The 16,434-nt window shown below is 39.9% G+C and overlaps 1 protein-coding gene and 1 pseudogene across 2 annotated transcripts in view; both read right to left on the reverse strand.

Annotated features, from left to right (window-relative positions):
- Positions 1-61: 61 nt before the first annotated feature.
- On the reverse strand, positions 62-623 carry LOC148092103 (large ribosomal subunit protein uL15 pseudogene; annotated as a pseudogene).
- A 1,718-nt stretch (positions 624-2,341) lies between these two features.
- Positions 2,342-16,434, reverse strand: part of ATL3 (atlastin GTPase 3) — a 28,581-nt gene continuing 14,488 nt past the window's right edge. For both annotated transcript variants that reach the window (XM_016216368.2, XM_016216367.2), the window contains exons 6-13: positions 14,519-14,575; positions 13,750-13,842; positions 12,925-13,063; positions 11,026-11,153; positions 10,351-10,407; positions 9,041-9,112; positions 8,241-8,672; positions 2,342-7,473 (exon numbers count right to left, since the gene is read on the reverse strand). In XM_016216368.2, coding sequence (XP_016071854.1) covers positions 7,387-7,473; positions 8,241-8,672; positions 9,041-9,112; positions 10,351-10,407; positions 11,026-11,153; positions 12,925-13,063; positions 13,750-13,842; positions 14,519-14,575 — 1,065 coding nt within the window. In that variant the 3' untranslated portion in view covers positions 2,342-7,386. The remainder of the gene's footprint in view (positions 7,474-8,240; positions 8,673-9,040; positions 9,113-10,350; positions 10,408-11,025; positions 11,154-12,924; positions 13,064-13,749; positions 13,843-14,518; positions 14,576-16,434) is intronic.

Below are 16,434 nucleotides of genomic sequence, written 5' to 3' on the forward strand. Positions count from 1 at the left end.
TTTTTTTGCACTTGTGAGCATCTAATGAACTTCCTTCCATGTGGCTTCAAGCTTCTGGGACTCAGGCCTCACCAACACCCTTCATCTTCTCCTCAGCTCTTCTGCTGAGAACTTGGCCTTCACCATGACTGCTGTGGGACTGCTCCCTTCCCCAGAACTCTATAGTAACCAGGTCGCACGTCAATGATAGGAGCAGCTCGTCCTGTTTTTGGCAGCATTTACATGTCTGCTCAGTGACCAAGGCAGACAGTTGGGCAGGAGCTCTGGTTCCTCTTTAAGTGATCATGCCTCACACCAACTTTCCCAAAGGAACCTGGGTGATATCTGTCAAAGTCAATCCTGTGATGGATGATGCAAGCCCCCAGCATTACCTCAGCCTCCGGGTGCTTCCTGTGCTTGCCGATGCGGCAGTGGCTGCGGCCTACCTGGCCCCGGAGTTCCCAGCTCTTCCTCAGTCTGGAGAGCACGTCGGTGGTCAAGGTGCCCCATGTGGGGATTCTGAGCAGGTGGGTAGGAGTGGAAGCAAGGCCAGAGCTGAGGAAAGGGGGCTGGGGGAAAGTGGGCAGGCAACGGCATTTACAGGAGGCTGTTTGCAATGCTTCTTTACATGAGAGCAGAACCATGGGAGCATTTCGTGATAACATCAGGGTTTCTGTCGCTTAACAGCAACTCTCAAAATAGGAGCGTCTCAGGGAAAGTGCTCCATCTGCCACCTGTCCCTACTCTGTACACGGACCCAGGCTACTCTGGTGAGGCTTTGTGAACACACCAATGTTGACAGTTTGCTCTAAACAAAAAAATCAGATATTCTGAAAGGTGAAGTATAACTTCCCCTGAACCCCCAGCTTTGAAACCCCTCAAGTCCTATTAAGAGGCAAGAACAGATCCCCACTGAGAGACCCTGAAGAGCTTCCACTGTATTGTGTGCAGCACAACCACCTCTACTCCCCTGAAGGGACTATCCTGAAATGTTCCAGGCACTCATTCCACTGTGTGTTAAATGGCCAGGCCGGGGAACTGGTAACTGCTGTGGACACTCATTTTTGTCTGGCCAGCATTCTCTAACTTGGTGACTGTGGGGTTCTGTTGGGGCTGCCAATCACAGTACCCTATCACCCAGACTAGAGACACATGTGACCTAAGTCTGGCTGGTTATTGTGCCCTAGCCGCCAGACTAGTGATTGGCCCTGGAAGGAGCATATGCCCCAAGTCAGACCAATAAGCAGCTTTCTCTAGGCTGGAGCTATATATATATACACACACATCCTTTAAATAAGCAGTGGGTAAAAAAAAAAAAAAAAAAAAGTCTCTTTCCTCTGGGGATATAAAAATAGGATGATGTAAGCCGGGAACCATTTGTGCCTGCCCTCCCCTGAAGCAGGATGGAAATCCTGCAAGAGCAGATAATTTGGCCACTGCAGACTTAAAAAAATAACCTGCTGGCATTTGATTTCTTCCAGTACCTGAAGTCAGTTTTACTCTACACATCATTTTTCCCAGTTACCATTCCTTTTTAAAAAATCTAATTCAAGTTGGATTTATCTTTGGCAAGCCGATATATGCTGATCAAAGGCAAGCGTGTCAATGTGCCAGAACAAGCCAGTTAGCTTTCCTCCCCATCCGCACATGGCCTCTTCCCCACCTTGATGTTTCCCCCAGCTTACAGTGACGCAGCATTGACACTGATGGGAGTACCCGCGTTTTCCCCATACCCTTCGAATCATACCAACTTGGGGGGCTGCCCCTTCCCCACTAAACTGTGGTGAGCTCAGTAGAACCCCTAGCATGACGCCTGACATATGACCACCACCAGGGAGGGAGGGAGGGAAGAAGGCTACTGACCCTACCCAGTGTTTCAAACTGGGGAAACCTTTACTGTAGAGCAAAGTAGGGCATATCTAGTGATTAGGCAATATATGAGATGTCCAATGCAACCTCCCCACTGCCTCCAAGGTGGCCAATGAAAGGGAAAGCTTTCAGTAGAACCTGGCCTCACCCCACCCCAAAAAGAACCATTTAACCAGTTGGATCCAGATGGAACAACCAAATGAAAGTGCCACAAGTTCAAGGGTCCTCAGAAGTCCATGTTACTATAAATAAAACTTGTATTCGATTATAAGCAACACCACCAACAGCATAGCCTTCTCCAGCACTATGCTAGTAAGATACTAACTAGTTCGGTATTGTTTTGTAGGACAGAAAAAGCTGATTCAAACCACATTATCCCTACATTTGACACCAAGTTATCCATCTTCTTAGAGATCCTATTTGCTTTACCACACCCAAACCTATTTCACAGATCTTCCCATATTAAAGAAAAAAGGAGAGGGGGAAAAAAAGACACGATGTTGTGATCTTTATTCCATTAAATGACCTTACAAGAAAGAAACAGAAACATGCTTTTAATATAGGAATAGCATAATCTCATCCTATTGCATTTTTTAAAGAAGTGTATTAAATTTTAAAGCCATTTTAAAGGGTATAGGAGAAAAGCACTTTAAACAAATCATTTTTAAAGAAATCTGAGAAGAAAAATTGTGTATGTTCAAGATTAACATTATCCTTTAAAGGCTTTAACAGGGGTGGGAAATATCAGGCCTGAGGGCTACATAGGGCCCAAGAAATCATTTGGTCAGGCCTTGTCAAGGCAACTACAGGTGGGACATGAAATTTAGTAAGTTAATATTTTATCAAATACAGCAGGCTAATTTTCACTTGATAATTTTGTATGGCCCACAAATGATGTTATAAATATCCAAGGCCCTTAGCAGAAAAAAGGTTTCCCATCCCTGCTTTAGTCCATGACAGCATTTACTCATCCAAACTGGAAAGCTTTGGGAGTCAGTCAACCTTCCCTTGGTCAGAAGAATGCTACCTTTAAATCTTAGCTCTGGCACATGAAATTCCTTCCCAAGGAAGAAAAAATTTTCAATCTTTCTGCCCCTAGATTTTGAAAAGTTCCTGATATGGGTTACTTTTGTTGCTAATTTTCAAAGTTATGATCCTATCCCGCCTTTTTGTTCATTATTTTTATTGATGGCTTAAGGTTTTCTGTGCATGACTTAGAGGTTCAAATCAGTGCTGAATTTTGCTTTTTAAAAAGAAACATAACTTTTACTTTGGCCGGGTGGCTCAGTTGGTTGGCATGTCATGCCGTACACCAAACGGCTGCGGGTTCAATCCCCGGTCGGGGCACGTGCAGGAGGCAACCAATTGATGCTGCTCTCTTACATCAATGTTTCCCCCTCTCTAAAAATCAATAGAAACATGTCCTTGGGTGAGGATTAAAGGAAAAGAAACAACTTTCAAAAGTTCTTTTTTTAATCCTAATTACACCTGCTACTAAATAGGATACTTGTACATTCATTTTCGAGAAGGCACTATGACATCCAAACTTTGAGAAACAGCTTTAAGGAGCTTAATCCTCCCGATTACAGGCATCCTTACTGCTCTGAACACTGAACTCCGTGACTGTACCTGGCAGGCCACCTCATCTGAAAGGCCAGTAAAAGCCGCCCACTTGCCCCCCGACCGTCCTGAATTGCACTTTCCCACCGCACAGCGCAGTCTCTCACTGCTGTCTCCAAACCACCTGCAATACTGTTTCTAGAAGTGGTGATTCTGGAGCCACAGCCAGACCAGCTGAGGCAACCCCTGGATATAAAGCTGGTAATTAGAAATTTTTAATGAAGAGTCCCAATAAGTCGTATGTACTCCAGGGTAGTTAAGAACCACTACCTAAACACAGCTACAGTGTGATTTAACAAGGAAAACTACCCAATTGAAAATGGTCTTTTACAATGGGGACCTTAATGTCACTTTAAAAAACCACTAACACGAGTAGTTTCTACTTTCATAAGTGATGCTTGTCTTCATTATGCCCTTATCACTTGACTAAAATTTTGTTGGATCTTAACGTAAGCCGGAATGATGTAGCCCGTGTTGGCTACTTTAGTGGTAGCTATCCTAAATCATCCTAAATTAAATTTCAATAGTTCTATGGGGTAAAAAAAAAAAAAAATCCATGAAGCCCGCACAGGGTGGCTCAATTGGTTGGAGCATCATCCTGTACACCAAAAAGGTTGTGGGTTCAATTCCCTTCAGGGCATGTACCCAGGTTGCAGATTCAATCCCCAGTTGGGGTGCATATGGGAGGTAACCGATTGATGTTTCTCTCACTCTCTCTTCCCCTTCTCTCGCTCTAAAATAATCAATAAACATATCCTCGGGTGAGGATTTTAAAAAAAAAGTTCCATGAAGACGTCCATGTAAATTATTTAAAAAAAAACAACACTAGGAAAAATATAAAATGTTTTTATCATTTTTGCCTGAACTTAAATCAATTTACTCAATTTCTCTGTAATTCATACATACATACATACATACTCATCCAAACTTACCCTATCCAGGACACCATTTTTATAACAAGAACACTGGGTATGACTGCTAAAGAAACATGCTGCCAGCACAAGGTAGCTTGTTTGTTTCCCTAAAGCATTTTACTTCGTGTAAGAGAAAAAAGAGAAATAACAGGTAAAGCAAAAACAATATTCACAAGCAATATTTCCAAGTATGGAACAAATTTCTCAGGATACTGCTAATAAGGAATGAGCCGGAAGATGTTTTATCATCACACATGATAACATGATAGTTTGCCCTCATTTTGTCTACAATCCAACATAGAAAGATTTCTCAGTGGAAGGATCAAAAATTTTATTCTATTATTTTTACTCTAAGCTAACTGGAAGCATTTAAAAAAACAACAACAACAACAAAACAGACCTTAACATTTAAACAGACCTTAACCTCTCCTGAAATGAGTTCCTGTAAGAGAAAATTTTGAAAACCTTTTATGTTAATAGGAGCGTGCCCCTATGCTGTTAGGAATGTACAAATAAAAAATGCATTGTGAGAAGGCCAGCCAGGAGGAGCAAAGCAGCAAACACTAAGCAAGGAGTCTGAACTCCTCATGTCCCTGACCCACAAGTCGAAGGCTGAGGGGAGCTATGAGGTAAGACATTCTTCTCAACCTGGTTATAAATGTGCCCAGGACTATTTAGCCAGCAATGAGAATGCTTCTTTTATTGAAAAAGCTGATATAAAATCATCATTTCACTATTAAGAGGTCAAAGAAAACTCCTAAGAATCCTCACTGAGAAAACTTTATAAAACACTTTTCAGAGACAGAATATGTAAACTAATAAAGAACAAAAATATAAGACTTCCCCCAGGTAATTAAAACAAGTTATTCCTTTAAGATCAAAACAAAAATGGCAAACTTAAACAGTAAATCAATCCTAAGGTTTCATTATATCATACATTACCGTGTTATTACTTTAAAAATCTAATACTTTAGTATGGAATTAAGTTTCAGACACATTGCCCTTTTTTCACCATTAAAAGGACCAACTCAGACCACTGTTCTGAAATGCTCAGAAAATGCACCCGTAAGTTTTGTTTTTTGGGTTTTTAACGAAAAGAAAAACATGCAAACAGGTTTATTAAACCCAGTATCAGTAATTTAGTTCTAGTGAAACATCATCCATTACATTGATGCTTTCAATTTGCACTCTAGTGATTTTGTAGGTTTGTTTTTAATTAATATATGTAAGGCCTTTAGCTAATAAGTATGAACCTTCAGGAAGAGGAGGGGCCACCTGAAAATGCATTAAATTTCTAAAACTCTGCTTCCAATTTAACAGTCAAAGCTAAGCATCACTGACACTCAAGTCAACAATTTTTAGAACTGGAATTTTACTAAAATTTAGCAGCAAGTGAATAAAATAGCAAGAACTTCAGGGCAAGATGGTATGTAAATATGAAAAAAATATAAAATGCTTGGAATTAATTCAGGACTTAGAAAAATACTTGAATGGTTAAGTGTTAAAGTAGTCAAAAAAATTCATTAATAGATTATATGCTAAAAGGGACTTTTTTCCACCTTCCATTCATACTTCATATATATAGAATTTACTCAGATTTTGCCTAAGCTGTCCCACCTCCCTCCCACAAAAATTAAATTATCTTAAGAATTAAGGCTCATATACCTGAATGTTTATATAAATATTTTGCAGGCAAATTTTAGAATTTTAAAATCCACAATAATTCACCATTATAAACCAAAGGAAAAGGCAACTATAGGTAAAAAAATTTTATCATACAATCAAGGTAAATAAAAAAGAATTCTTAGATACTTCTAGGTATGTCAAATTTGGGTGGAGCTTTGGTCCTTACTAAGCCAAAGCTATTTTAAAGCTACCAGACAGGTCAAGTTAAATAAAGGAAGACTCACTAAATAAAACTAACAGTTTTAGCTCCATTATTAAAAATATTAGTGCATAGAATACAAATAAATGTTTTGAATAAAGACCTGATTTACTGCTAAGCCACATGCAATAGGACATCACTTCAAGGCTGTAATGTTTGGTAAGGTCTTCTCTCTAATTCGTAATAAAGTTCTGTTCTTATGCAGAACTCACAAAAGTAAAACCTCTCAAATGACAGCTGTGTGAGAGTAGTGTATAATACATATACGAAAGTAAACCTACAAACAGTGAATCTCACCAAGGCACAAGTTAAAGTGGCTTATCAGAGGTCACACGGTTCATTTAAACTCTAGTTTTCTTAATTATCAAGTTCATGCCTTTTATTATGAGCCTCTCTGGCTTTTCAAGGCATGTTTGCTCTTTTCTAGAAAGAAGGTACAGGAATAAATGCAAAAGAAAGGATATGTTGCAACAGAACTAACAGCCTGTCATGTAAAAGACCTTAAATTTCAGTGAATGGTAGAGTTAAACATGATATGATTTTTCCACACTATGTGGCAGACAGGATTCTCTAATATTATAAGACTTTAGAAGTGTAATGGCATCATTTTCAGTCTTTAGTTCTGAAGCTTTAGCAAGTTTTGTAAACTTTTAAAACAGGAATCCTTTTCAATAGAGTAAGGTATAAAAGAACTGACAAGTTTCACCTCAAACAGCATCTTTCATGAGGCTGTCCTCAGTCCCTCCCTATCATGCCCGCAAAAGCACGGATTCAATTTTAAAAGGCACTAAGTGGCACATAAAGGACTTAAAACTGCATTTCCATTTTGTCCTTTAGCTTTCCCCCCATAAAGTGCACAAAGCAGAGAGTAATAAGAAAAGAGACACAGGCTTAGATCTACATCGTCAGCAAGGAAAAGAAATGCCTCCAACAGAAATGGAAGTGTGTTTAAGAGTTTGAAACCACAGGGAAGGCCTGTTCATTTATTGGTGCCATGTTTCAGTTCTTCCTGGAGGGTCCCAGATCTACATTCCTCTGGAACTACACCTGTGGCTGCAGCAGAAACGCAGAAATCAGTAGGGGCTGATTGGGTTGTTGTTGGATCCTCTTGTTAAGATGCTATTGAGCTTTTTTATCCACAGGGTGTCTCCCAACAACTGCATCCCTCATGGCAGCCTGAGTGGAATTACCAATATGAGAAGTAGCCTGCAAAAGTCCATGAGTCAAAATGTAAGTTAAGAAAATACAGCCCCGCGTCAAGAGAATAAATCCTTGGAGATAAATTTTCAAAAATTTCTATCTACATCATCAGTATATTACAGAAAATAGGGGAATGAAAATGTGAAGGAGGAGAGCCTGTGGCAGCACCTACCTCCCAAGAGAGTTAGCTGACCCTTTGCTCTGTTGTTGGGGTGGAGTGGGCAGCTTTCCCGGCTTCACTACAAGCTTCTAACTTAACTGATCTGTTCATGCTACTCAGAAAAAGAAACCAGAGTCTCGAGGATCTATAAACCTAGAGATCATGTCAATGTCAAAAGCCATTGACTTTTTGGAAGATTTTAAGTTAAAGAAATGCCAACCATTAATAGGAATCAAAACAAAAAATTTTGTTAAATTCATATTTTTCAAAGTTCTTGATTTTTAGTAAAGCAAATTAATCTTGGATAAGGGAAAGAATCACATAGGAATTGTATCTGAAAGACATATAGTTAGAAGTTTCTCATGAGGAACAAAATATGCCTAAGTTGAAACACTTTTTGCACTGAAGGGTAATCCTTAGTAAAACAAAATATTAAAACTGACTAATATCCTAAAGAAGGGTAATAAAGCAATGCTAATCAGAAAAAAATAGCCAGGGAGAGCTTCTCTTGCCTTCTTTCACTACAAAGCTCTTCCAAATGGAGATATTTTATAATAGAAACACAAATATCTGTCCACTGTCAACCCTCAGGCTCCACAGCTGGCACACTTACCTGCTCCAATACATATGCTGCTCCAGAATCGATAGCTCCGCCCAGCTCACGGTACTGACCAGAATACCTGATGTACCCCCAAGTGAGAAGTGCTATTAACAGCAGTCCAACTATACAGTTGAACAGCTGGGCCACAACCTCCAGACCAATAAAGCCAGTGAGGCCCGAGGCTATGTACAAAGCCACGATGCCCGTGAAGAGCACTGCAGGGGTTCGGAAGGTGCTGAAGATGTTCTTGCTACCATTGTGCTTGCAGAAGTTCTCATAGAGTTCCTTGATTTCCTCCTCCAGCTCCTGCTGGTAACGAAGGCTAAAATCCTTCCCACCCATCTTCTTGGTCTTCTTAAAATGGTCAAGAGCACGTTGTCTGAATTCACAGTGCTTCTCCTCTAGAATGTCTGGAGACAAATAAGGTTTCTCTCCCCCACACACCTAAAAAGAATGAAGATGCAATGTGTTGAAGATGCCTTCAAAAACAAGTGCCAAATAAAATTTAAAAAGTGAAAACACTGAAGAACTTAGAATATTTTAAGATATTAGAAATTAAGTTTAAATGATGATCAAGACCAATGAAGTCTTGGTTTGCTGTCTCTGAAAGAACAATTAAATTCCAGAGCAGTGACACTGCAAGAGAGCACTGGTTAGAAGCTTAACAGTCAGAAGGCCCTAATTGCCAGGTGACCTGAGCTGTGTTGCCTCCTCATCTGAAGACACTGTAAAAGGATCAAGTTTGGGCTTTTAAAGTCAGCAACAATGTCCAGATTATAGATATTTCAGAATAAGATATATACCAAACATACCTCCTCCATGTTGCTGTAATAAATGTCCTTGGCAGAGGCTGCAGCTGCTAAATTGTTGGCTTCAGCAGTGGCCTTTTAAGAAAGGAAAGCATAGCTGTAAGTCCTTCCTCTCCTAAGATTCCTCTACAAATAGCCACGTGACATTTCCCCCTCACTTTATTCACCATTCTTTCTTATTATCCTTCTGCTATTTTAAAGTTTCCATATAGCCCAATTTATTAAATAAAATACACCTTTTCCGCCAAAAATGTTCACATACTTAAGAATCTTTATAATAAATTAAACCTCCCCAAAATCATTTCCTTTGCTTCGATTTTTACTTACTGATTTTAGAGAGAGAAAGGGGGAGAAGGGGGGAGAGAGAAACATCAACGTGTTGTTCCACTTATTCATGCATTCACTGGTTCATTCTTTTTTTTTTAAGCATACCTTATTGATTTCAGAGAGGAAGGGAGAGGGAGAGAGACAGAAACATCAATGATGAGAGTCATTGATCGGCTGCCTCCTGCACGCCCTCTACTGGGGATCGAGCCTGCAACCTGGGCATGTGCCCTGACCAGGAATCGAACCTCTATCTCCTGGATCCTAGGTTGATGCTCAACCGCTGAGCCACACCAGCCAGGCTCATTGGTTGATTCTTGCATGTGCTCTGACTGTTGATCAAACCCACAACTTTGGTGTATCAGGACAATGCTCTAACCAACTGAGCTACCTGGCCAGGGCCCTTTACTTCAATTTTAAATGTTAAAAAATAGATGTAAGTCAAAAAAGAAGGGAAGCAAATTATCTTTGCAATGTCAATCCCAAATTCTAGCTTCCTGAGAGAAAGAATAAACATTTGGCAATAAATAGCCTTATGTTCAGTACATGAAAGTCAGAATCATGTTTTAACAAAACAACACTTTGAAAATACCAAAATGTTGAAAATAAAACTAACTGGAAATTTAAAAACCTAATGAGTCAATAGTAAACAGACACATCAGGACACATTCTAGTGAAACAGACAACAGATAACAGAAAAGTGACCTGTCTCACATAACTGGGGATGCTTTACCTGAGAATAATAAAACAGTGTTTTCACAGTATGTTTGGTGGGAAGATCAGGCCCAGTGAGAGGCTGGTCTGTTTAATCTGAAGCACCAAGAATATAGATGCAAGGAAGCCGGTTGGGAAATGTGATGGAAATTAACAGAGCTCAGCATAAGGGGAAAGGAGAGCCACAGCACTGTCCTCTTAAAGGACTCTGCCTACTGCATCCGATCAACTCACACAATCGCAGGCTACACTCAGGCTATCCAAGAACTGCGTACCTGAAGCATGGATTTGGGGTGAGGCAGATCTTCTCCTTGGTAAATTTTAATATATGCCTTAAAATGTAAACATAAAAAGGATCACCAAAAGTGTTATTCTGTCATAATTAACCATACTTTCAATTGTAGAAACAGTAACCAAACAACTGAATTTTCCTAAAGCCCTAGATCAACACCCAGGAATTAGCAAAAACACGACACACCTTTGAGTGCATGTTAGCATTTTTAGTTAACTAAAAAGGTTCTCAAGCAGCACGAGCCTACCAAGGCTAAAATCCCCGCCAGCCTCGCCATGCACACTGGCCTCACACTACCTGTGGGCAGAGTGCCCATCCGCCTTGAGGTAGTCATGTCACATCTAGGTGCTGGCTCCTCCTACTCACAGCAACTTCCTAACCACCTGCTGTCCACACCATCTTCCTTGAGGAACACTCTTCCTTTGCCACAGTAACCACTCCTCCGCTAAGAGAGTGCAAAGAACATCCATTTGGTTCTTAGACTGATACTGCCACCCAGTGGTCCACTCCGGGAAGGCAGTGAGGTCTGAAAATGCCTCTCACCATATCCCCCTTCAAACTTTTTCCTAAGCTTTAAAATATTGAAATTCAAGTTAGTTTAAACCTAGACCAGTTTTACTGAAAGCCAAACATTTTCATAATTAAAACCCATAATTACCTTAAAATACTCCAACAGCCCCCGACAGGTGACTTTTGAGCCATTGATCTCCTTTTCCATTAAGTTCGCTGGGTTTAATATATATGGTATCAGTATCTGTAACTGCTCTTTGAATTCACTGGCAATATCTGTTCACAGAACCATGAAAGGAAACAATAAGCCAAACAGACTATACAACCAAGGTGAGCACAAAACACAATCTTCAGGTCTGTGTAATTGTTTTCTTGTTTTTTAAAAATGTCTTTATTGATTTCAGAGAGAGGAAGGGACAGGGAGGGAGAGATAGAAACATCGATGAGAGAGTCATTGATCAGCTGCCTCCTGCACGCCCCCTACTCAGGATCGAGCACCCAACCCAGGCATGTGCCCTGACCAAGAATCAAACCACAATCTCCTGGATCCTAGGTTGATGCTCAATCCCTGAGTCACACCAGCCGGGCTAATTATTTTAACATATGCTAGCTCTAAGTGGAGAGCAGGAGTCCCAGACTGCGTGTCTGACACTTTCTGGCTATGACCAGAACAGATAGATCTGTTCTTATGTACTTTGATTGTCTCCTTCGCTTCTGCAGTATTAAGTCCTTCCTAGTCCAGAAAAGAATATGCGGAATATCCTTACCCTGGTTTTCATTCTGGGAGGTTCAGGTCTAATCCCGAGCCTTTCAAGAAATTTCACTTTTTAAAGAATTTAATTAACAAGGTCTTAAAAAAATCAATTATCAACCCCTCAAGTTCTCTCAGACCAGGCCCTTACCATACCTTCATGCTCCCCTTAAACCCATTAGAATCACTATTCATCCATTTCTTTATTTTTGTTCATTTTTTAATGGTAAAATAAATAGAAGCACCTGTACTTCATGATACCTATTTTCTAGCATCTCCTCAGAGAGGCCCTCTGGGGGGAAAGACTGCTGTCTTGGAAAGGTGACAGCTTTTTTGCAGCTTCTACAAAGTTTGCACAGAGGACCTAAGAGATGGATGTTATTAGTAGGCAGGGCCTTTGGGGGGTGATTAGGTCATGAAGGTGGAGCCCTCATGAATGGGATTAGTGCCCTTATAAAAGAGATCCCACAGAACTCCCTAGCCCCTTCCACCAAAACTCTGAGACCTGGAAGATAACCCTTAACCCACCATGCTAACACACTGATCTTGGATTTCCAGCCTCTAGAACGACAAGAAATAAGTTTCTGTTGTTCATAAGCTACCCAGTCTACGGTATTTTGTTACAGCAGCCCAAACAGACTAAGACAGTTGGGAACACAACTGGACATCTACTTTCCTAGGAACCTGAGAAGCTCATATAAGTTTATAAACAAAACTGCTAAGTTTAACACATGGGTAAACTGAGGGCTAGCCATTAAATGACTCAATGTCTCGATGAATAAGGAACAAAAATAAGATAATGGAACCCACGAGTCCCACCTCTGGTTTCTCTAAGCTCCCACTTTGTTAGCACTTCCTGAAACTAACAAATGACTCAGCATCAGGTCTTGTTATTTCATCTACAAATAAGATGAAAACAACAGCCATGACGTGCATCATGTTACCTTTCTTTACAAAGTTTATTTTACTTGATAAACATCAGCTAAGGTTTAATTTTCTTTTACTTAGCACTTTCACCTTTTATAAACCAATAACCATAACATGTCTGTTAGAAAGATCATTAATGGATATGGCCACCACCATTTCAGGTGGAGAAACTAAGGTGAGCTAATTCTAATTCTGACAGTCACAGTAAGGCAGGAGCAAAACCTGAACCAGACTCTAAATATTACTCTTTCTTAAGAGAACACACTGTTTCTCTTCAGCATTCACTAGATTCTTAATTGACGTTTTCTGGTCACTATTTAATGCCAAAGATCAAATTACATGTTTAAAATAACACCATCTGTAACACACCTTTTAATTTCCCATCAAAGTCAGGACTTGTGGCCACCTGGAGTCCTGGATGTGGCAGAAGAAAACAGGTGACACTGGAGAAACATGAGTGAATGTGATTCCGGACATTCTGAATTTCTTCATGCTGATGTTCTTTCACCTACCAATGAAGACCAACAATTTACAAAAGACCATTTGTTTCTCTTTGCTAGGACTAGTATAGGACAAAGGAAAAAAGATTTCCCAATTCTGATGGGTCATAGTGGCCTACATTTTTCCCAGTAAAAAGACACAGAACCCTAAGAAGCAATAAATGCATACATTTGATTAACCATAGCTTGGGTCCTACAGCTACCAAAGAATAGGTACTAAAGAGTTTCTTTTAAAAAAGTATTGCCCAATACTTAGGAAGAACAACAGGTTCATGGGCATGAAGGAAGATCTAACCAGATACTAATGATAGACAAAGGACTCCTATGTTTTAATTCTGGAGAAAAGGCTAACTAAGTCTGTATATATTCATCCTAAAACAAACAGAATTTTGAATAAAAACATCAGACCAAAGTTCTGAACATTCTAAAGGCACATATAGAACCTGATATAAAATGTGAAATGGAAATTACAATCAAAGCTTGGGCTTTTGCCAAGAGTTCTCTACAATCCCTGGGCACTGTATACCCAGGTTCTTTAATCTAAAACACAGATAATATTAGTGTATGTTAATACACATAAGTATTTAACACATTTAGTATAATTTTCCGTAATCTGCTTGAAATACAATAGCTAAGGCAAATGAGAAAGTTATCACTGCTTTTAGGTAATTCCTCATATAATATTTCTACTTACCTGTAGACGCTTATCCAAAAATGACATTCCTCCCTGTAGTCCATAGCTGTATTCATAAGGGAAACTCCAGTCTCGAACCAAAAACATCAGTGTCTATTTAAGAAAAAAGTAGTACATATTATAATGTTGCATAAATGCATTTTCAAAATAACAACTGAAATACTTCTTTGCACAATGCCAGCTTCTTCAAGGGAAACAAGGAAATATGCCGAAGGATTGATCTATTATGTAAAGTCTTAGAAACCTAAAAAATATCTAGACTAAAGGCAAGGCGAATGTAATAAATGACAAGAGAGAAAACAATGTGGAACTAGCTACTCATACCTCAAATGTACTTTCAACATTAGAAAGGAAAGGAAAACTAAATAATACTTAAAGCTCCTCTAATCTTACTGAGGGTACTGTGCATTCCCATCCTCATTAAATAATTAGCTAAAACAGGGGTCAGTAAACTTTTTCTGTAAATGGCCAGAGAATAAATATTTCAGGCTGCTGCAGCATGAAGCAGCCTTGGACAATACAAATAAATATGGCTGTGTTCTAATAAAACTTCAGCTGTAGACACTGATATTTAAATTTCAGATAATTTACATGTCATAAAATAATATTTCTCTTTTGATTTCTTTCAACCATTTAAAAATGTAAAAACCATTCCTAACTCATAGGTCACATAAAAATAGAGAGCTGGCCAGAACTGGCCTGTGAGCTGTAGTTTGCTGATCTCTGAACCAAAATAAAGATATTTTGACATTTATAGTTAACATTCTACCTGGAAGGGTTTTTGGAAAATTTCATCCATTGCCAGACGACCATATTCTGTGAAGAGCTTTAAAAAAAAAAAAAAAAAAGAGTTAATGGCCTGGTTGCAAGTCTCGTGGGGTCCCTTAGAGTTTAGGAGATGCAAGCCTGTGGGAGAAGAAGAGGGGGAAGGGAAAGGCGCAGACATGGAAGGGAGAGCACCTTCTTTGGCTATTCTTTATCAAAATATTCATTTAACAGACCTGACTACTACTTATATGAAACCAAAGTTCTACAGTTTCAAAAGCCCACAGGAACCATGCACCTTAAAATAATCTTGGATCTGTCTCACATTCCATATCCCAATTCATTAGCAAATCCAGAATCCAACCACTCACAAATTTCATGTGGCTTGGAATATTGCAATAGCTTCCTACCTGGTCTGCCTGCCCCTCCTCACCCCCATTCTCAATATAGCAGCCACCATGGCTCTGTTATCAGTAAGGTTAGTTAGATCACATCCTGCCTCTGCTCAAAACCCTCAACCACATTCAGTATAAAAAGCCAGTCCTTACAGTGTGATCCCACCACGCTGGCCCTCCTTGCTGTTCCTCAAACATGCTGGGCACACTGCTGCTTTAGGGCCTTTGTTTTGACTCCTCTTGCTGCCTATAATGTTCTTTGACTAAATATCTGTGAAATCAGGTCCCTCATTTCTTAATTTTTGTTGTTGTTGTTGATCCTCACCGGAGTATATTTTTTTCTATTGATTTTTAGAGCAAGTGAAAGGTAGTGAGAGAAACACATCAATTGGTTGCCTCCCGAATGATCCCTGACCTAGGCTAGGGATGGAACCTGCAACCCAGAAATGTGCCCTAGACCAAGAATCGAACCCATAACCCTTTGGTGCACCGGCCAACGCTCTAACCACTGAGCCACATGGGCCAGGGTGGGTCCCTCATTTCTTAGTCTTTAATCAAATGGCTCCTTCTCAATGAAGCCTTCCATCACCATCTACCTAAAAAGATTACAGTTTTCCACACAATATTTCCTACCCCATGTCTTTTTAATTTTTCTCTTTAACATGTTCCACTATCTAACATACTATATCTTCACTTATCTTGATTAGTGTGTCTTTACTACTAGCACTGAAACTCCGCAAGAGCAGGAATGTTTGCTTTGTACACTACTGTACCTTCAGCAGCAAAAAGAGTACTGGGCCCACAGTATGTATGCCATTCAAATAACAGAGTGAACAAATTCTTTTAAGGTTAGTGTTTACACATACATTTACCTCTATTTCTTCATGAAGCCTCACTAAAAGTGTAGCAAAAAAGTTTAAAAGTTATAAACTTACAGGACAAAGATAATGAGAAATAATATAACAGCAGACAAGAGTTGTCAAAAACACTGGAAGGAAAACAGACAAAGGAGAACTGTCTTGTGTTTTGGCTTTCTCTGCCCTAGGACATCTGCAAGAGGCAGGGGGCCATCCAGAAATAAGCAGATTCTCTCAGCAGAATCCCTGAAAGGCTCAGAAATTAGAATCATCAGTTACCTTGAAGGAAGGGGTGAGAATGATAATTAAAGAAATGGTTGAGCCCACCCAGGCGTGGCTCATCAGTTGAGCATCGACCTATGACCCAGATCGAGGTTCGATTCCCAGTCAGGGCATATGCCTGAGTTGCGGGCTCGATCCCCAGTAGGGGACATGCAGGAGGAAGCCAACAATGATTCACATTGATGTTTCTCTCTCTCTCTCTCTCTCTCCCTTCTTCTCTCTGAAATCAATTAAGATATATTAAAAAAAAATGGTTGAAAGTCTTTGGAGAAAGCACCTAACACTCCCAGATCCTGCTTCCTCCCCTAGCTTCAGTGCTCTTCTGGTTCCCACAGAAGATGGGAAGACCACTATCTGGAGAGGGTAACCCAGAAAGAATATAGCCG

This window comes from Miniopterus natalensis, chromosome 11 (assembly GCF_054644295.1).
Source record: "Miniopterus natalensis isolate mMinNat1 chromosome 11, mMinNat1.hap1, whole genome shotgun sequence".
Taxonomy (NCBI): domain Eukaryota; kingdom Metazoa; phylum Chordata; class Mammalia; order Chiroptera; family Miniopteridae; genus Miniopterus; species Miniopterus natalensis.